This window comes from Rutidosis leptorrhynchoides, chromosome 3 (assembly GCF_046630445.1).
Source record: "Rutidosis leptorrhynchoides isolate AG116_Rl617_1_P2 chromosome 3, CSIRO_AGI_Rlap_v1, whole genome shotgun sequence".
Lineage (NCBI taxonomy): Eukaryota > Viridiplantae > Streptophyta > Magnoliopsida > Asterales > Asteraceae > Rutidosis > Rutidosis leptorrhynchoides.
The window spans coordinates 627,127,537-627,149,405 of record NC_092335.1 but is presented as its reverse complement, the minus strand read 5'-3'; the positions used below and the strand labels follow the sequence as shown (position 1 = coordinate 627,149,405).

The 21,869-nt window shown below is 32.8% G+C and overlaps 2 protein-coding genes and 1 long non-coding RNA gene across 5 annotated transcripts; 2 read left to right on the top strand and 1 right to left on the bottom strand.

Annotated features, from left to right (window-relative positions):
* Positions 1-5,457: 5,457 nt before the first annotated feature.
* Positions 5,458-8,447, bottom strand: LOC139898994 (uncharacterized). 3 transcript variants are annotated; one of them, XR_011777246.1, is made up of 4 exons: positions 8,168-8,447; positions 7,162-7,728; positions 6,070-6,941; positions 5,458-5,933 (listed from the first exon to the last, which is right to left on the bottom strand). It is a non-coding gene; the product is annotated as an uncharacterized lncRNA (long non-coding RNA). The 3 variants fall into 3 exon arrangements; XR_011777247.1 differs by having other exon boundaries at positions 6,070-7,339; positions 7,679-7,728; XR_011777245.1 differs by having other exon boundaries at positions 6,070-7,728.
* Positions 8,448-15,459: 7,012 nt separating this feature from the next.
* On the top strand, positions 15,460-15,828 carry LOC139902333 (uncharacterized mitochondrial protein AtMg00820-like). Its single transcript, XM_071884972.1, has one exon. It carries the CDS (start codon positions 15,460-15,462, stop codon positions 15,826-15,828), a length of 369 nt encoding a protein of 122 aa, XP_071741073.1.
* A 463-nt stretch (positions 15,829-16,291) lies between these two features.
* LOC139902332 (secreted RxLR effector protein 161-like) lies at positions 16,292-17,080 on the top strand. The gene has a single exon (XM_071884971.1). The coding sequence runs from the start codon at positions 16,292-16,294 to the stop codon at positions 17,078-17,080; it is 789 nt and encodes a 262-aa protein (XP_071741072.1).
* The last annotated feature ends 4,789 nt before the right edge of the window (positions 17,081-21,869 follow it).

Here is a 21,869-nt window from a genome sequence, read left to right as displayed (position 1 = left end):
ATAAATAAAAGATTTTTCTAAGCACATCTCTTAAATAGTTTTATTAACACCTATAAAACAATCATACATATCGGTTACTTATTAATTTTGTGATGTTGATGACTTAATTTTGTAATTTTGTGATGTTGATGGCTCTATTTTTTAGTCAGCAGCAAACGTTATTTATTGAAGTCTTGACTACCATTTAGAGCATAAATTGAATTCCAGACATGTTTTAAAATTCTTGAAAATTTGATTCTACCATTTTCATGGTGTTCTAATTTTATTCTATTTTTTTTTTAAAAAAGGAAATTATACTTATAGGCCGAAGGTCCACTCGGAAGCAATCTCTTTATCTGTCAAATAGAAAGAGGGATGATTTTCTCTACTTTTGAGAGTGTTTCACACTGGGTGGAGAAACGAATTGCTTTTATTCTCGGATAAGGGAAAGATTGTCTACATCACACCTCCCTCATACACCACTTATTGTGCTATTGGATTTTGTTGTTGTTGTTGTCGATGACTTAATTTATTGTCCGTTAATGACAACCCTAAATAATATCGTTATAAAAATCCATAAATAAGTTGGGGAACCCTCCAGTTCACCGACAAGTAGCTGACTACTAGAGGGTAACAAACTTTGATGGGAGTTTGGACTTAAACTATGATACCATTTTTATAACAGAAAAACTCATCGATTTTTTAACGATAATTTTTGAAATCAGTAGATCATTTATTTTAAGGACCCTCATCATTTGCATGTAACATACACGTTCGACGTTACACGTTAACACATCCATTCGGGCAGTGTTTAGGGTAGAGGTCCGTGAACGAATCCGGTAAACCTCTCTATAGGGTCAATATATACCATCATTATTGGTGTGTAATTGATTTAAAGAAAATCATGTCATCCCTAAGGATCGAACTCATGACCTCTCCCTATCCCATGACACAAAGTACATTGAGGGAACCGTTAGACTATATCTGCAAATTCGAAAACCTCATCGATTAAAAATAATATGAATTAATTATAACTATACTGTATATAGAATATACAATAAAACACTCACTAACAGCTAACTAAATTGTTAATTACTTTAAGTCTTCAATTGGAATTGGGTCAAATAACCTAATATATACATCTAATATTTCTTATTCCTTCAGTTTTAGTGAGTTTTTTTTTTTTTTTTTTTTAAGTATAAAAGTTTTGGGTCTAAAAGAGCAGAAGTGTACAAACTTCATGGGACTTTGGTGTTGACCATCGTATTCGCTTTGACATTTGACTTGTAGATCGATATCCATAAAGAGTGAAGACCAATTGAAAAAGGATAGTGATATCTACACAACCAATTTTTACAAATACACAACTAAACATGTTTTACAGTGTTGTACTGTACAATACCGTAAAACATGTTTGGTTGTGTATTTGTAAAAATTGGTTGTGTATATATCATCACCCATTGAAAAAGGACCAATAATTAATTAATTAATTTATCCTAAAGCCGTTCATCAACAGGCGGCTATTTTTTCCATTAAATAAATTACTTCATCATCATGACTCGTGTTAATACGGTTTGACGAATATTTAATCCAATTATTTTAAAATTCTTTGTGTAAGTATAAGAAATGTTTGGTGTTGGAAATTTTATACATTGCATCTTGTATATTACGTTCCATAGGTAAAGTGTAAGGAGTAGTATTTATACTTATGTACAAACCGTGGCGAATATAGGATTCGGATTTAATAGGGTCTCAAAATGTTTTTAGCACTAATTATATTTGAATGTTATTTTAGTAGTTGTTTACCTAAAAAACTACAAATTCAAAAAATATACGTGATTCGATTAGTTAAATTTAGTGGTGTCCTATACAATTTAAAAGAAAAACATTAAATTCGAAAAATATATGGGGTCATATAGTTAAATTTAATGGTGTCCTATACAATTTAACGAATATTTTCTACATAAAAATTTTAAACTAGTGGTGTCCCGTGACTCCGCGGGTTGCAAGCTAGGTTCGCCACTGTGTACAAATATAATTTTTTCAAATATAATTATTTTGAACCTTTATAGGTGGAAAATTGTAATAACTAGTCCGGACCGGCCCGCGCGTTGCGGCGGGGGCTTTCGGCCTGCGTATTCATATTTAACGTAGCGTAGTGTATTTACAGAGGGGAACACGATCCATGTATTAAGCACTGTTTTAGATGTCGTTGTGTTAAGCGTCTTTTAAAAAGTATCCGTTTCAAACGTAGTTAGTTTTGTTTTGTTCAATAAATTTTTTCGAGTGTAACGGTGTTGTCGGAAAAATTTAACTCGCGGAGAACAGAAAGATACGGGTTGTCGTTGTGCTTAGCTCTTTTTACAAAGTGTCCGTTTCGAACGTGGTTAGTTTCGTTTTGTTCATAAAATTATTTCGAGTCTGGCACTGCCGTCGAAAAAATTTAACTCGTGGCGAGCGGGAAGATACGGGCTGTCGTTGTGTTTAGCGTTTTTTTGAGAAGTGTCCGTTTCGCGTATAGTTAGTCCCGTTGGGTTCGTAAGAATTTTTCGAGTTGAACAGTGGTCTCGGAAAAAATTTAAATCGCACCGAGCGAGAAGATATGACCCATTATAAACTCGGGTGGAATTAGTTTCTTTTATTTTAATAAAATTATATATTTACATTTTTTACCCCTGAAAAAGTGTAAATTTGAGGGATCGTTGTGTAAATATAGCCGAAGTTGAAGGACCGTTTGTAATGTGAACGCAAACTCGAAACGACAATCCGGTATTACTGAACTGACGGCATTTCCTATGCCTTTTAGTATATAAGGGTTATTCCTATACCTTTTAGTATATAAGGGTTAATAATGTCTTTTCATAGTCAAATAATATAACTTTTAAAATTAATATGGTAACGTAACGAACTAAAGAACACGAGTCTAAGACCAATTCATAAGTACTATTAAGGTCTTGAGTATCTTTGTAGGAATTTAGGGCACCTGTTTCTTTGACTTAGAAACTAATACTATCTATGTAAAGTAGTTAATTAATTCGCACTTTTGACTTTACCCAAAGTTTGTTGAGTTTTTCTATCGTGTTACGAGTATATTAACAATGTTAATATTCATTTTATGTCTTTGTATTGTTCTTATAATATCACCATTTGTAGTTAACTAGTTCCGAATCGGCCCGCGCGATGCGGTTGGGCCTTTCGGGTTACATACTCATATTTAACGTAGGATATTTAACGTAGCGCTATGTATTTACAGAATTAAAAACGCGTTGCTGCGGGTGTGTTTGGATACACGTGGGTAGCACCTAGTATACCTAATGTCATGCGCGTTTTTAACGGCTGTAAAATCGCGTAAAAAGATAAACGGAACCATCGATATGATATAGTTAGTTTGAGTTATTTATTGTACGTGTATAATGTATGAAAGATAGCCCGAAATATTTAGCGTTTTTTAAAAAACGTCCGTTTTGCATGTAGTTAGTTGCGTTGTGATCGTGAAATTATTTTGAGTTGAACGGTGGCGTCGAAGAAATTTAACTCGCATCGAGCGGAAAAATACGGCCCATTAAAAATTTGGGTTGAGTTTGTTAAATTTTTTTATATAAAATAATAATTTTACATTTTTTACCCATGCAAAATTGACACACGTAATATTGTTAGGGGGAGTTTTGTAACTTTGTTGAGGTGCGTTTGTAAAGGATGGGATATTCAAAACGACCAAAAAGCTCATGTGTTTTAGTATGTAACTAGAAAGAATTCGGACCGCGCGTTCGACGGTTGCATTTAGATTTACATTGCTTGGTACCTATTTGTATTATCAGGCGATATTTATGTACATAATGTCTACGTATATTTGCGTAACTAATATTATCAACATAAGTCCGCAAAATAGCTATGCGTATAGACATGACTTATGTTACCCAGTCTATCGTTTATTATTTATTATATACATATATAATGTTGTACATCTTCAATTTCTTGAAAGTAACATTTTTTTTGTTGATTCTTTATCTTTTTTTTTTTATCAAAAATAAATGCTGACATCATGATGGATTATAGTGTTTTCTTTAACTCTCTTCAACAGAAACAAATAAACCAATGGCTCGCGCGTTGCAATGAAACATCCTAACGTCTTTTATTAAATTAATATTGAGCGGGAACTGAGAAAAAATATTGCAAACTAAAAGGAAAAATAAGTTTAGGAGGACTTCAACTCAATATATATGTAATTTATTCAAAAATATTTTCTTTTTAAAAAAGCTCCAGTTCGAATATAATTGGTTGCGTTTTATTCGTAAAATTATTTCGAGTTGAACTGCGACAACGGAGAAATCTAACTTGCGACGAAAAGAAAGATATTTCCGTCAATAAATTGGGTGAGCTTATTTATTGGTTATTAAATTAAATTGAGAAGTTACATTTAGCCCCCTAAAATTTCACTTCATGCCTATAAAATGTTACAACTTTGATCCTTTAAATTGAAATATTTAGACCCTAATTTCCCCTAGCAAAAACGACTTGTCCATCAAATTTAATCGACCAAATATTTGGTATTTGGTAAGTATTAGTATATATTGAAATGGATTAATACGCGCAAGAAATTTATTTTAACTGAATTACGTATACAAAATAATTTTTAAAAATTAATGACACATGTTATTTGCATTAATTGCATTTTAATTAACATATAATCTTTTTATATATATATATTATGTTACTTCTTCTGTCTCAAATAAAATTGTCACGGTTTGACTTTTGAGATATTTCTTTATTAACTTTGACTTTAAATATTTTTATTTGTTTGTTATAATACTAGCCTTTAAGAGCCCGTGCGTTGCACGGCGACTCTTAATCAAACAAACTGAAAACGTATATGTTATATCAATTAACGGTATGTTAATCAGAGTATCACAAGTATTTTTGTGAATTAAATAAACATAATATGGTTATGTTTTTTCGCTTTACACAAAAAAAAATAATACATGAATTAAGGTTACTAATTTCGACGTACTTGCTACATGTTGCTACAAATATTGCTCACTTCACTTATTGAAACGAAGTATGTATAGTTATATACTCGATTGTTTATTAGATATGCATATGTTCTTCTATGTGCCAAAGTATAGAACAGAATGAGTATTAGTTTTTTTTTTTTTTTTTTTTTTTTTTTTTTTTTTTTTGTGAAATATCGACATCCTATTATTTTAGACTATCAGTCGAAAACAAACGATATAAAAATATAGATAACAAACAAACGTGCAACAACATAGCTAGCATGCCACAACACATAATGAACACAAATTAGAAAATAGTACATGTCAGTAGATAAGTAATTGAAGACGATAATAAGAACAATATACGTTACCACAAAGAAGAAAAAACAGCAAATGCAAATTTGAAATTTAAATAGCACTTTGCATATAGTCTGGAAAAAGAAAACGCAAACAGAATTATAACTATCAATATACATACAGTGTCTTAAACATGCAACATTTGACATAGTGGGGCAACTTATATATTTATAATAAGCACACAGTTTATTAATGCTTATCTTCTACAAAATGCATATCATTGATTCGAACAAAATCATATGAGTTATCTGCAATATTATTTGAATGGTTGCTCATTCGTGTAACTGTAGTATTTACAGAGCCAGGGCATAGCTGACATGTACTTGAATGCAAATCTACCCTTTTACTAAATATCAAGTTACCTCCATTTGATTCAGATGCTCCATCTTGACATTTAATTGTTTGGCCTAGTAAAGCCTTTACCACAATTCTTTTGAGCAACCTCCGTATAAATCAACAAAAATGATCCAGCAAATTCTAACCTCACTCGTATCTTCATTGACCCATAAGCTTTAATGTAGAAATTCTGACCCATGTAGCCTTTAGGTAGCAACTTTAACCCATACCTATTGACCCAATATAGCCAGCGTAAACTCTAAATACAATCTGGAAAATTCACATAGACTGAAAATTAACATCATACCATCCCTCTAATCAGTTTACCAAAGTGTTCACAACCTTTTGTACAGTAAGAATAATCACTTTGTGGCATGAAACAAAAGTGAAGAAGTGAATTACTAACCTTAGAACACATACAAACAGACACTCTTCAACCTTGTGTCGAGCATGGGACCAAAATGTTTCCAGTATTACGAACGTTTGTATAAAATATGTACCAAGTGTGTATCCCCTGCTAGTTATCAACTCGAAACAAACGTTGCCTATGTGGTCAGTATTCGGCAGCATATCCTGAAATCAACGTACCTGAAGAAACCTCAATATTTGGATTTGATTTTGGACCCTCAAATCAACATCGTTAGTATGCATTACAATTATACAATATAAACTAAAAAAGGGATGACCATAAAATGAACAACATACCATCATGAAAGATCGATAATGGGCAGGACACTCAGTTACATTAAGTAGCAGATCATAACTCATTGTAGAAACATGAATTTAATAAGAGATTTAAAACAAAAATTAGGCTCAGACATATGTATATAGCTAGGGAAGAATACATGCTTCGCACTTGTTGCAACTTGCAAGTTTCCATGCCAAGATAGGACATCATGTTTCCTCCTTCATTGACTTAGTTCCTAAATTTTAATCGTCATAGCCATGGGACAAAGTAAAAAAGTAAAATAGTGGCAAGTGCGACGTGATATAAAGAGTAATATTCCATATTTAGCGACAAAAAAAGGAGCTCAGATGTATGGATGTTAATTAATTAACGGGGTATCAATTTGCACAATTGTAGGTGACCCCGCCAACATACAAATTCAGTTTTACCTCATACTGGATCGGTGAAAAGCATCATAGAATCACTTCACTCGATTCAAAAGGAGACGCTACCATGTCAGGGGACTATAGCTACGGATAGGCTGCTATGTCTAAAGACGGCAACAAAACTCCTCGGGACGAACCAAAGCCAGTCAACAGAACCAGTCACCGCTATCCAAAACAATTAGCATGTACATGCATTTGTTCCAACAAATCAAAGTCTTAGATATCAGCAGTAGACTATTTATATAATGCAACATGAAGTATAATGTGTCATTCCTTAAGAGTTGGGAATGTATTTAAATTTTGAGACATACTGTCCAAAAGCGGCTCACTTCAAAAAATGTTTCAAAATTATCACCTAATTATAAATACAGATTGATAGGCATACCATTAAGGCATTAACCGAAGTTGAACATTCACATACTTTCTACCAGCATGATGGGCATAACAGCTGAACACCCAATAAACATAGAGTCTGAGCATATGCCACATGCATCACCTGTTGAGTTCCAAAACCCTTTTTTAGCATCCATTGTTCTCACAGACCCAAAAGTACGACATGTTAGCTGCAATTCATGTATTCAACAATAAAACAACTTATATCTTTCATTATAGTTCTGTAACAGTAAAATTAGCAGTAACTTGGATATGGATACATACCAAGGAGATTCAAGGGTCTTGATTGGTAAGGTACAACATCAAAAAGTACAATATTAGGAAGAGACTATCCACTATTTAATTGCAGGGACAACTCAAAAGATAGTTTTAAGTATACAAACTAAGTTAACTGATTTCATTGTAACTGACAGTCAAGAACTCAAAACTTCTATTGTTAGTGACCTAAGTTTGAATCTTGTACCCATGGTAAGTATAAAAAAATAGGAGGGTAAGTTTATATGACTGACCTGGTTTTACATAGTATCCTTTACTTCATCATTACAACTAATAACACCATCTGCATTGCAACCCAATACACCATATGCGTTATGCAACGAACAATCAATTAATGAAATCAAAATGAATGAACAAATAAAAGATAACAACGAAAGATGAAACAGAACAAATGATTGCTACCTACATATACCGAGGTAACATCAAAATACGAAATAAATTAAAATCAGATATAGATTGATTAATATATAAACACTAAATTATTAATATTTCTGTTACAATTCAGAATTAAGTACGATAAGTACAAACATTTTTCAAAGAACTCAACAACAATTATAAATATATAAACACTAAAATTAGATAGTTTAATCTATATACATATATATGAACAATAGTAGTTAGAAATCAATACAATAACGATACACAACCAACACTATATAAATAACCAAATATGCAATCAAGAAGTTTTTATATTATTAGCATAAAAATTACAGGATCGTTACCAATTCTTGATTGTGACGGCGGAGATGGATGCGACGCTGGTTACATAGGCGACGAAACTGATGCCGACGGTTGGAGTTTTAACGCCTCGAACCCTAATACAACCGGAAAACGTTCCGAGAGTTTATTTACACCGGCAATATTATACGAAATTGGTATCGTTCTGTGAGTAACGTTGTAGCGATTAAATTTGCTGTGGCGGCGAGGTTAATTACAGGCGCCGGAAGCCATAATCGCCGGTGTAAATGGTGTAGTGGTTAGAATTTTGAAGAGAGAGTGAACTGAGCGACGACGGAGGGTTTTGAATACGTTTTTAATTTTTTTTATTGTAAAATATAGGTTAATAGGATAGGATGTTTTGTTGGGACACTTGTCATTTTGTGGTAAATTAGAAGCAGCTAATACGAAAATTACATGTGGATAATGAGGATTAGGGAGATTACCGAGGTGACACGTGGCAGTAACCTCACGCTTTGTAAAAGGTAGAGATTTGAATAAAAATAAAAATTATATGAATTCATGAAAATTATATGAATAAAATGAGTTTTAAATGTATTTTTTCATTGTTATAACTTTTATGAAGTATTTTATAACACAAACAAAACAATTGAAAGTCAAAGTTGAATTTGAAGGAGAATGATTTTGAAAAGACAAATGAGACAGTAAGTTACGAGGAAGTAAATTTTTCAAAACATAATAGTCTGTTTGGTTCACTGATTTGAGAGGAATCCAGTCGGAATTGGAATCAAATTCCAGTAAAAATCGTGTTTGGCTGCAAAAAGTTGAAAGAATTCAATTCTACGTAATGTGAATTTTCCTTTAGTTACATAATCTTCATTCCATTAGAAGTCTGATGGAATTTAATTCCAAGCATCCTTGAATCTACAAAAAACACAAATACCCTTACAGACATCGTCAGTTTCATGCTCAGTCATCTCCATCAAACATCACCATCTTCACCATCTCTCGGATCGGATAGTCACAATTACCGCCAGACCGGTCACCGGCGGCAACGATGGCAACGAAGGCAACGACAGCAATGGTGGCAACGGCGACACCACTGTAACACCTCAATCTTTGCTTCTTTTAATTATTTTTACATCTTCTTTCTTTTTTATTTGGGATTTTTGTAGGGTTTTGTATTTTGTTTGATATTACGAACAATTGATAGTGATTTGTTGAAGAATAACTTTATAATTATAATGGAATATTTATATTACCTCACAACCTTCATCACAGTTCCTTTGTTTATTTGATGAATAAGTAGGTATGGTTTTTTTATACGTCTTGATTTATTTTGTTTTTTTATTAGTTAATTATTTATATTTATTTATTTATATTATAAATATTATATTTATCTATAATAAAATTTTAAATTTATATTTATAGATTTATCATTTATTTTTGCTATGGTGGAACCATCATATGTGTTAGAATCTCATAAGAACTGCGAGATATGGTGGAACTTGACTTGGATGACGACAGTGAATGGTCTACAAATGATTGTTTAGTCGAAGAAGAAAACTCCGACGATGAATCGGTAACGGAAACCATCATACTACGATAAAGAGAAATGAGGAAGTGGAATACCAATCGTCCAAGTATCTCGAAACATGCGATAATTTCAAATTTCACGTGAAAACGACAAAACGATGAACCACAAAGCCTTATATACTAATAATGAGACGGCCATGATAATATGTTATGAACTACAATATTTCCACTAGATCTCACTCGTATATATTCTATAGAATTTCGAAATTACCATATTAACTATTAGACAAAAAAGGTAAATAGTACCAGAGATATTTTCGTCATTTCGCTGTTTTTTTTTAACTTCCACTTTGCCAAAAACCCCCCCACACTTTGTTCAAACATTAAAACCGGCCCCCCAAACAGGGGGGTAAAGTGCCAAATCAACATTTTCATAAAAAATCTTAAATAAACTCCACCCAAATATTCAACATGTCATATCTTCTCGCTCAGAACGAGTTAAATTTTTCCGGCATCATCGTTAAACTCGAAATAATTTTACGAACACAATGTCACTAACTATACGCAAAACGGATTCTTTTTAAAAAACGCTAAATATTTGAGGTACTTTTCATACACGTTTATTTTGCGTTAAATTTTTAAAAGTCGACAATTCCATAGCGAAACGCGGAGATGCACATATATTGTTAATTTAAAATAACATTTAAATCTTTCACGGGTTATACCTTTTAGTTCGACTCGAGTTGCGCTTCAACGACATCATCGTTAGCCAAGAAATAATTTTACAAACTAAACGCAATAAAATACACTGAAAACCGAACCCCCGACGCGAAGCGAGGGTTCGAAAACTAGTTTGCACTAAAAGAAGTGCAATTTTATGTACTTTGACCAAATCCGGCCCGGTGTATATAATTTGACCAAGTTTGGTCTAAATTACAATGAGTAGGTTATTCCATTTTGGGGTTAATGCATTATCTGGTCAACTAAACAAGACTTTGAGTGATTCAGGATCTTTTCTTATTTCTTTCTTGTTTGTTCTTGCTCCAGTTATTATTGTCTAATTTTTATAACGTGTCGCTTGATTTATATTTTTTTTCTTCTGTATTTAGGATTGCGATTAGTGGTATGTTGTTGGTGGTTTGCGTCGTTTTGTTTGCTCCTAAATTAGGGCAGTTAGCTTTTTTTTCTTTTCTTTTCTTATGTAGGCTTCTTAGTCTTGGTGTTTGACGACCTTGATTGGGCCCCGCTCATGTGATTGTGCGCGTCGCGCACAAAGTATTGTGCACTGCACACAATGTAGGATTTATGCGCAAGGTACAACACATAACTATATGGCTGAATTCATTTAAGCCTTCGGGGTCACACACATATACACCTAGACGTCAATTATAATATATATGTAATATATATTATTTAAGTAATAGATATAATTAATTATTTAATTAATTAATGAATTAAATTAATCAAATAATTCTATTACGTAGTCCACAAGTTTATTTATATATATGTTTTGGATACACTTTCAAAAAAAAGATTTTGATTTCGTTTACAAACCTACTGAACATGGTCACCGACTTGGTTTACTTTTGCATATAGTATAAAATATCCATATTATTCTGTTTTTGGGGGTGTGCGAATTAAAAAACCCTCAGCCCCACAAAAGTTTTGTGGGTTTTTTTTGAAACAAAAAAAAACAAGGTCTTTGGTTTGTAGTATGAAAAATCCCATAAAAGTTCAATACTTTTTGACGACAGATTAATCGAACCAACCCATTTGTTTTCGATAAACATGTGTACTACGTGTGTTTCAAATATAATCCTTGTGATTATTTATATTATTACTTGACGGGACTAGCACATCCGTTTGACGTTGATCGAAGTGTAGTGTGGACTACCCTATCGGCAATCATACTTTTGATTGTTAGTTTCTCTTCTATCAATCCGGTTCTTCAAGAAAGGTATAATCTTTAAACTCTCTTGTTGTATTTATTTATTTAACCGTATAAATCATATGGATCCGTTTTTTTGGTGATTTAGTTATTAATATAATTAATACACTTCCGCTTAAAGTTATTGTTATTATATGTATGTACATGATAATAATTAATTGAAAAATTGTTTTCTTAAAACCCTAAATCATCAACAGTGGTATCAAGAGCCTCTTATGTTTTTATACAGTTAGTATATTCATGCGTGGTTGTTATTAATTAAATGGCTTGTGTATATATTTGTATGTTTTTTATCCATAGCCAAGACATGCATCTTGTGCCATGGAGCAAGCCATAATTATTGTCATGATCATGTTATTATTATTATGATTTAATTGTGCATAGCCGATGAAAACCTAGACCATGTGTTTGTGTTGTGATCTTGAATGTTTGTGGTTGTATGGATGCCATTGTTTTGTGGCCAATTATGGATGTAATTTAATCTTTTATTTTGGGAGGCCGTTTTGAGCCAATTATGTAATTTACAATTCTAGATTAGTTGTATTTTATTTTTTAATAAATGTAACCTCCATGATGGGATTAAAGACTTGAAGTGAACGGAATTTGGCCATCAAGACACACTTGCAGTAAAGTCGATGGACAAAAACTGAGAGAGATGCGGTGAAGGAGGACACTTGGTCATCATGAGATCTTGACGCAAGTGGGAGCTTCTAAGGTTTACTTTTGTGATCGTTCCTTTAGTTGACCGCTTGGTTCTCATAATGGCTCGTGAGACCAAGCATAGGATTTTTATCGGTTGAGGCTATGCACATACTTATTATGTTTTATTTTGTTTGGTTGCATTTTATATGTTATGTGATTGTGTATAATTTGCCATGTGACAACTAAAATCAAAACATAATTAAAATCAAGTTAAACCGTTTTTAACTTGTGAGGCAAATATTGTATGCATGTAATATTCGTAACACAATTTTTTTTAAAAGATTATTAAAATTGTATAATATACCCGGCGAAATTTAAGTCGTGCCGTCCAATTCGGTTGAAACACTTGTCGTTATTTTTTGACTATGCGTGAGACCTAGTTGAATTATAACTCAAGGTGATCATTATCTATGCGTGAGACCTAGATTAATTTTTACACGCTTCACAATTGGATGACTTAATCGAGTTGAGTGGTGAGACCTCAACCCGAGGCAAGGATGGGACTAAACATGCCAGCATGACACTAGTGTTAGACACTAAATGTCGTGAGTCCCATAAAGATCTAAGAGTTGCACTTGTTATGCAATTGGTGCCCGCCGCCTACCGATTGAATCCACCATTGCTAGCAGATCAACTGATGTGATGGTGGAAGCACAATATGGATCTTAGCCTTTTACGTAAATTAAAAGTTTTATAAGTTTTTTTTTAAAACATGGGTACTTAATTTATAAAAGGATAATTATTAAAGATACTAAAAGAACCTTGTTTATTTTGTAGATGACATCAAACGCAATTCAATCCGTAAACAACATGACCATAAGGTCAATCTTTGAGAAGGAAAAAGTGAATGGTAACAACTTCATTGACTGGTATCGAAACCTTCAGATTGTCTTAAAGTCTGAAAGGAAGTTGCACCATCTGGAAAATCCTTTACCTGAAGCCCCACCTGAAACTGCTAATGCTACTGTTTGTAATGCTTATACTAAGCAGTATAACGAACAACTTGAAGTGACATGTCTTATGCTTGCTAGCATGACCTCTGAGATCCAAAAGAACTTAATGGACTACAATGCATATGACATGATCGAGGAACTCAAGACGATGTTCCAACAGCAGGCAGAACAGGAATTGTTTGAAACTGTGAAAGTGTTTCACGCTTGAAAACATGAGTTGGGGCAGCCGGTTAGCCAATATGTCTTGAAGATGAAAGGCTATCTGGATCAATTGGAGCGCATAGGTTATGCTATGCCACCAGTTCTTGGAGTGCACTTGATACTTACTTCACTATCCAAGGACTATGATGGTTTTGTAATAAATTACAATATGCATAGCATGGGAAAGACCATTCCCGAGCTACATGCAATGCTTAAGCAAGCTGAAAATGGGCTACCAAAGAAGACTCCTGCAGTCTTAACTATAAAGGAAGGTAAAATCCAGAAAAGAAAGCCGCAAGTTGCTAGTGGAAAGGGAAAAGGAAAGAGTAAGCAAGCTTACACTCCCAAGAAGAAAATTCCACCACCAGCAAAGAAAGAGCATCCCGCAAAGAACATGGCTTGTCACCATTGTGGCCAAATTGGTCATTGGAGACGAAACTGTGTGCTTTACTTGGAAGAGTTGAAGAAGGGAAAGGCTGGTTCGACTAGCACTTCAGGTATCTTCGTTATAGAACTCTATAATTTTCCTAATAAAACTTGGGTGTATGACACTGGTTGTGGTACTCATATTTGTAATGATATGCAGGGACTTAGGAAAATTCGGAAGCTGAATAAAGGGGCTTTGGATCTGTACGTTGGCAATGGCGATCGTGTAGCTGTCGAAGCTATAGGAAGCTATGAGCTCATCCTCCCAAGTGGACTTATTCTTATTTTAGATAATTGTCATTATGCACCTTCTATTACTAGAGGTGTTATTTCAGTTTCTCGTTTGAAGGATAATGGTTTTAATCATGTATTCACAGATTATGGTATTTCGGTTTCTAAGGATAATATTTTTTATTTTAATGCTATTCCTAGAGATGGTATTTTTAAAATTGACATGCATAATCTTGTTCCAAACGAAAGTTCTATATTTAACTGTAGCTCTAAGAAATTCAAGCATGATTTGAATTCCACATATCTATGGCATTGTCGTCTTGGTCATATAAACAAGAAACGCATAACAAAGCTGCAACACGATGGGCTTCTTGAGTCAACCGGCAATGAGTCGTTTGACATATACGAATCTTGTTTATCTGGAAAAATGACAAAGAAACCCTTCACCCACCAGGTTGAAAGAGCGAGTGATCTACTTGGACTCATTCACACTGATGTATGTGGCCCATTTAGAACAATGTCTAGAGATGGAGCTACCTACTTCGTTACTTTTACTGATGATTTCAGTAGATATGGTTATGTTTACTTGATTAAACATAAACATGAAGTATTTGAAACGTTCAAAGCGTTTCAAAATGAAGTAGAAAATCAACTCGAAAAGACCATTAAGGTTCTACGGTCTGACCGTGGAGGCGAATATATGAGTCAAGAGTTTTTAGATCATCTGAGAGATCGTGGGATTGTCTCACAATTTACTCCTCCTTACACACCTCAGCATAATGGGGTGTCAGAAAGGAGAAATCGAACTTTGCTTGACATGGTTCGATCAATGATGAGTCTAACAACTCTACCACCATCCTTTTGGGGATATGCTCTAGAGTCTGCTGCACGCATTCTCAACATGGTTCCAACCAAGAAGGTAAACAAGACACCATATGAAATATGGCATGGGAAGGTCTCAAATCTGTCTTACTTGAAAGTATGGGGTTGTGAGGCTCACGTGAAGCTTGATACACCAAACAAACTTGAGTCCAGAACTATCAAGTGTATCTTTGTAGGATACCCAAAGGAAACGATGAGATACTACTTCTACTATCCAGCAGAAAACAAGGTATTCATTGCTAGATATGCTGAGTTTTTGGAGAAGAGTCTCCTCTTACAAGAAGCAAGTGGGAGCACTGTAGATCTTGAAGAAATTCAAGAACAAGATACATTACCTTCTGAAGACACTAGCGAAATTCGTACTGAGCCGCAACATGAAAATGTCCAGGTGTAGGACGAAGCATGTCTCATTCGTAGATCTAGTAGAACCTCTCATCCACCTGAAAGGTTAAACCTTATGGTTACGACAGAGGACCTGGAATTAGGGGATCTGGGCGAACCCGCTAATTACAAAGCTGCATTGTCAGATCCTGAATCTGATAAATGGCAAGATGCTATGAATGAAGAAATGAAGTCCATGAAAGATAATCAAGTTTGGCGCTTGATTGATCTCCCACCAAACATCAAGCCTGTTGGGTGTAAATGGATCTTCAAGAAGAAGACCGACATGGACGGAAATGTACACACCTTTAAGGCCCGCTTGGTAGCAAAAGGTTATACTCAAACCTACGGGGTTGATTATGAAGAGACCTTTTCTTCGGTAGCGGACATTAAAGCTATTAGGATACTCATAGCTATAGCAGCGTACTATGACTATGAGATTTAGCAAATGGATGTCAAAACCGCATTCCTGAATGGTCACCTTAGCGAGGACGTATATATGGTGCAACCTGAAGGGTTTGTGAATCCTAAGTATCCTAATAAAGTATGCAAGATTCAGAAATTCATTTATGGATTAAAGCAAGCATCAAGGAGTTGGAACAAGAAGTTTGATGAGAAAATCAAAGAGTTTGGTTTCTCATAAAACCTTGACCAACCATGTGTGTACATGAGAGCTAGTGGGAGCGTTAAAGTCTTTCTGATCTTATATGTTGATGACATATTACTCATGGGAAATCATATTCCAACGCTGCAAGACGTTAAGTCATGGCTTGGAAAATGCTTCTCTATGAAAGATCTGGGGAGATGCAGCGTATATCCTAGGAATCAAGATCTATAGAGATAGATCTAAGCGGTTAATAGGTCTAAGTCAAAGTGCATATGTTGACAAAATCTTAAAGAGATTTAAGATGGAAGTTTCCAAGCGAGGTAGTCTTCCTCTGCAACCAAATGTGGTATTGAGTAAGTCTCAAGCCCCCTCTACAACCGCAGAGGTGAAGCGAATGACTGGAGTTCCATATGCTTCAGCTATTGGATCCATCATGTATGCTATGAGGTGCACTAGACCAGATGTTTATTTCGCTCTCAATATGACGAGTCGATACCAACAGAATCCAGGTGATAGTCACTGGACTGCTGTAAAGAATATATTGAAGTATTTGAGAAATACTAAGGATATGTTCTTAGTTTACGGAGGTTTCGATGAACTGAGCGTAAAGTGTTACACTGATGCTAGTTTCGAAACTGATCGAGATGATAGTCGATCACAGTCTGGCTACGTTTTCGTTATGAACGGAGGCACTGTCGACTGGAGAAGCTCGAAGCAGAGCACTACAGCGATGTCTACAACAGAATCAGAATACATTGCTGCATCTGAAGCTGCTCAGGAAGCTGTTTGGATCAGAAAGTTCATATCTGGGCTTGGCGTTGTTCCCAGTATTGAAAATCCCATGGACATGTATTGCGACAATACTGGTGCTATAGTAATAGCAAATGAACCAGGAGTTCTACGTGATGCCAAACACATCCTTCGAAAATTTCACTACATACGTGAAGTTATAGAGAGAGGTGACGTACGTATTCAAAAGGTTCCAACAGAAGACAATCTAGCTGACCCGTTCACAAAGCCAATGTCTTGTACCAAGCATGTCGAGCATTCTAGGAACATTGGGCTTAGACCAGCTAATAGTTTTATGTAATTTTAGTGTTTGGATAATTGGAACATGAAAGCAGTTTTTATGTAATGAATTGATATAATGTGTTATAATCGTTTTTATTCATAATAACTGTGTTCTATATTTGCATGTTTAAATCCGTGAATAATGACTTATTCTAAATTTTCCATTGTCGATTGATGATACGGGAGTAACATCAAACTAAGACAAATGTGAGTGTTTGATATGGTGTAATGTTGTTACTATCAAACTCACATGTATTCATAGGATGAATATTGGAATGACCCAACCTTCGAGATTTCACTACATGGATCGGTGTTAATAGTGAAACTTGCAAGTGGTTATGTCATAATGTCCTTCGACTTGAGATGCACGCTGGTTTCGATGTGTGGAGCATTATACTTTGATATGGTTAAACACTGTCCTGAATAAGGCAGTTATAAAAGCCATTATTGGGTGTAATGTAAAGCTCGTGACAGACACGTGTATGCAAGATAGGATTTGTTCCTCCAACCTGTTTGGAGTTAGATACTTATGAGCTCCTCGATGAATGAATAAGATATTTGTGTGGCCGCACCCAAATGTAATTGAGATGATACTTAATTAGTTTGGTGATCTAATTCACTTCTGAGAATCGAGAAACAAAACTGTTAAACAAATGAGAAAGACTGATGATCCATGTCCTAAGTTTAACTAAAGTATCTGAAACAAATGGACGAATGACATTAACACTTACTATGAGCAGTTCTGAGAAACTACCCTCACATGAATTTGGGGACAATGGCGTGTTGCTAGACGCTAACCATTATTTGTATAGTTACTTGGTGTTGTGCCGTGCACAAGTGGGAGTCTGTAGGATTTATGCGCAAGGTACAACACATAACTATATGGCTGAATTCATTTGAGCCTTCGGGGTCACACACATATACACCTAGACGTCAATTATAATATATATGTAATATATATTATTTAAGTAATAGATATAATTAATTATTTAATTAATTAATGAATTAAATTAATCAAATAATTCTATTACGTAGTCCACAAGTTTATTTATATATATGTTTTGGATACACTTTCAAAAAAAAAGATTTTGATTTCGTTTACAAACCTACTGAACATGGTCACCGACTTGGTTTTGCATATAGTATAAAATATCCATATTATTCTGTTTTTGGGGGTGTGCGAATTAAAAAACCCTCAGCCCCACAAAAGTTTTGTGGGTTTTTTTTGAAACAAAAAAAAAACAAGGTCTTTGGTTTGTAGTACGAAAAATCCCATAAAAGTTCAATACTTTTTGACGGCAGATTAATCGAACCAACCCATTTGTTTTCGATAAACATGTGTACTACGTGTGTTTCAAATATAATCCTTGTGATTATTTATATTATTACTTGACGGGACTAGCACATCCGTTTGACGTTGATCGAAGTGTAGTGTGGACTACCCTAGCGGCAATCATACTTTTGATTGTTAGTTTCTCTTCTATCAATCCGGTTCTTCAAGAAAGGTATAATCTTTAAACTCTCTTGTTGTATTTATTTATTTAACCGTATAAATCATATGGATCCGTTTTTTTGGTGATTTAGTTATTAATATAATTAATACGCTTTCGCTTAAAGTTATTGTTATTATATGTATGTACATGATAATAATTAATTGGAAAATTGTTTTCTTAAAACCCTAAATCATCACCACACAATTCAAGTTTGCTTGTAAAAAAATGTGTCTTATATGTTGTGTTATAGTTTAATTGTGTATGTGGTTGTTTTTATGGTTTTGCAACTCCTTTTTGTTTGTATATTCTAACTAGGTTTGTGGTTGTTTATGAGGTCGCAAAGTGTGCTTGTGATCGTCTTATCTGTATTTTTTTAATTATATTTAAATAATATTCACGGGATAATACCTTTACCTAAAAAAAATACCCATTTACTCTCTACAAAAAATGTTATTTTGGTTCATGTATTAATTTTGTTTATTCTTTTGATTGGATTGTACTCCCTCCGTCACATAGTCTACAGACAAAAAATACACAATTTAAAAAAAAAATGACTGTTACGTGTACTTTTTGTCTACTTTCAGTTTTACTCCTTATTTTTTACCTACATGTTTGTCTTAATTGAATAATAAAGTAAGGCTATAAAAGAACTTTAACCAATTATTCTTATCTATTTATGGAAATGAACTATTAATTTAGGACAACCCGAAAAAGAAAGATGGACTATCAATATGAGACGGAGGAGTATTATTTTTCATGTATATATAAGAAATCTAGAGTAGATTGGAATTCCCGGTTAAAAAAATTCATTATACTCTTTGTAATTATGTTCCTAGCGTTTTGCTACTTTAATATATTTTGGCCGTAAAAAATGTTGTCTTTTTTCAAGTTTTAAAAATGTTTGATCATTTTAGGCTCTTCTTACGCAGCGTGATGGAACAATTTTTGAGCCCATAACGCCCTTATCATTCATCTAGTGCGGTGTGATGAGATCATTTTCTTGGTGCGTGATGGAAGCCATCACCTTCTCCATCACGGGCTTCATGATTTAAATAATACGAGTATTATTTATATAACTTTTATCACTTTTCAACCAACTTTATCATACTTTGACACATTATACATCACTTCCTCATTATTTTCCTTTTTCTGATTTGGAATTAATATTTTCAGCATGAATTTTACTTGTTCCACTTAAATTGTCTAAAATATTGTTATTGATAAGCTTACATAATTTTTTTTAAAAATTTTGTTACTACGTATAATTTATTGAGGAATATTTTGAAAAAAAAAATTTTAAAAATGAAATGATGTGGAATAAGTAAAATTGATTATTGAAGTATCATCTCCCTTTTTGATTACCTTTTTCATATTACCGTCATCTCTCAGAGAAAAAAAACATATCCCATCGCATTTTCACATCACAGCCACAATTAAAAGTAGTCTTACTACTATGTTCGTTCCCCTTTTTATCTCTCAAAAGATTTAAAAGAATTTAAATATGTTAGACATATATTAATTTTGTTTTATATTTAATATTTACAATAATATTTAGTATTCAATATTAAAATATTAATTTGACTGGATTCTCCACTAAATAAATGATCGATGGTGAAAAATTATTGTATATTGATAAGTTCATTATTTGTTCTGATATAATTATACATTTTAAATATGCGCATAATCTTATAAAAATGCAATTATTACGCTGACTAACATTCTTTCAATTTTCTTCACTTAAATAAATTCTAACTAGTTGAAATTGGAATGGTGGAAGTTCATAACGAACATTTTTCAAAAGTGAAATTGATGCTATATTGCTCGTCATAATAGGAGCGTAATGATAACTAGTCACATAACCCGTGGACTCACGGATTTGTTTAAACGAAACAATTTAATGATACGTTTTACTCCGTATGTATTAAGTGAATGTAAATGTTAAATTCGTTTAGTTTAATGACCCGTGAAACCACTGATTCCGACTAAGAAACTTGTCGTTATTTTTACAAACATAGTGATGTACAGAATAAATGAACAACATTTATTCTCCAACCATCATCTTTCAATTTTTGATTACAAATACTTTTTTTTTCTCCATAAAAGCCTAAACTACAACCTTTTATTGATACATATATTTCGCATATAAATGTAACGTAATTAATCCCGTAAAGAGAACTCATAGTTAAATAATAATAATAATAATAATAATAATAATAATAATAATATAATTATAATTATAATTATAATTATAATAATAAATAATAATAATCATAATAAATTTGTTTAAAAATTGAGTATTTATATTTTTAATTATTAGTAATAACGAATGCTTTTTATTTAAAAAAATAAAATACAATTATTATATGATGATTGTACAATATAATTCAAAATTTGTACATGAGTTTATGGAGTGTTTTGTAAAAGATTGTACAATTTGTTTAACGTTTGTACATATGATAATGGAGGTGTTTTATCATAAAGTTGTACATAATATTTCAAATATTGTACATATAGTCATGATGATATTTTATCATAACGTTGTACATAATGTTTCAAATATTGGTATATCTGGTCATGAGGTGTTTTATCATAAGGTTGTAATGCTTCATATATTATACAATTAATATTGTAATATCTTTATTAAATATAATTAATTATTTTAATGAAATCATCATGGAAGGTTTAAAATTGTTCTCGTTAATTTTGAATTTTTTAAAGCTATAATAATCCTTATTTATGACATCATCATTTTAGAAATTTATTAGATAATATAGATCGATAGATATTATATATATATATATATATATATATATATATATATATATATATATATATATATATATATATATATATATATATATATATTTTGTTACTCGTAAATATATAAGACCTTTATTATTTATATTTATATTAAATAAAATGATATTTTGTTACTCGTGATTCGAAAATGTATGAGACTTTATCTAGAAATAAATTTTTTTTTATTTGGTGTTTTTTTAATTAGAATTAATGAATTAATATATAAATATTAATGACATCATTTTGATAGTAAATTATGAAGTATTTATTGAAATGATGACATCATTATTTTAGAGGTTTATACGAATATATAGATGGAATAGTGGAAGTTCATAATCAACAGTTTCAGTCTATTACTTCGTCTCATTCTCTTCATATTGTTACAGATGTTAATACCACGACCAATATAAAAAATTCAGGAATCACTAGAAAAATTATATAACTGTAAATGAGATATATCTAATTTGTTAATCTCACCAACATTGCCTTTTCTCAACTCAATTTGGTAGATATGGC

Excerpts from the sequence above, each read along its gene's own strand:
- LOC139902333 (XM_071884972.1), top strand. The coding sequence starts at position 15,460 with ATGGTTACGACAGAGGACCTGGAATTAGGGGATCTGGGCGAACCCGCT.
- LOC139902332 (XM_071884971.1), top strand. The coding sequence starts at position 16,292 with ATGGAAGTTTCCAAGCGAGGTAGTCTTCCTCTGCAACCAAATGTGGTA.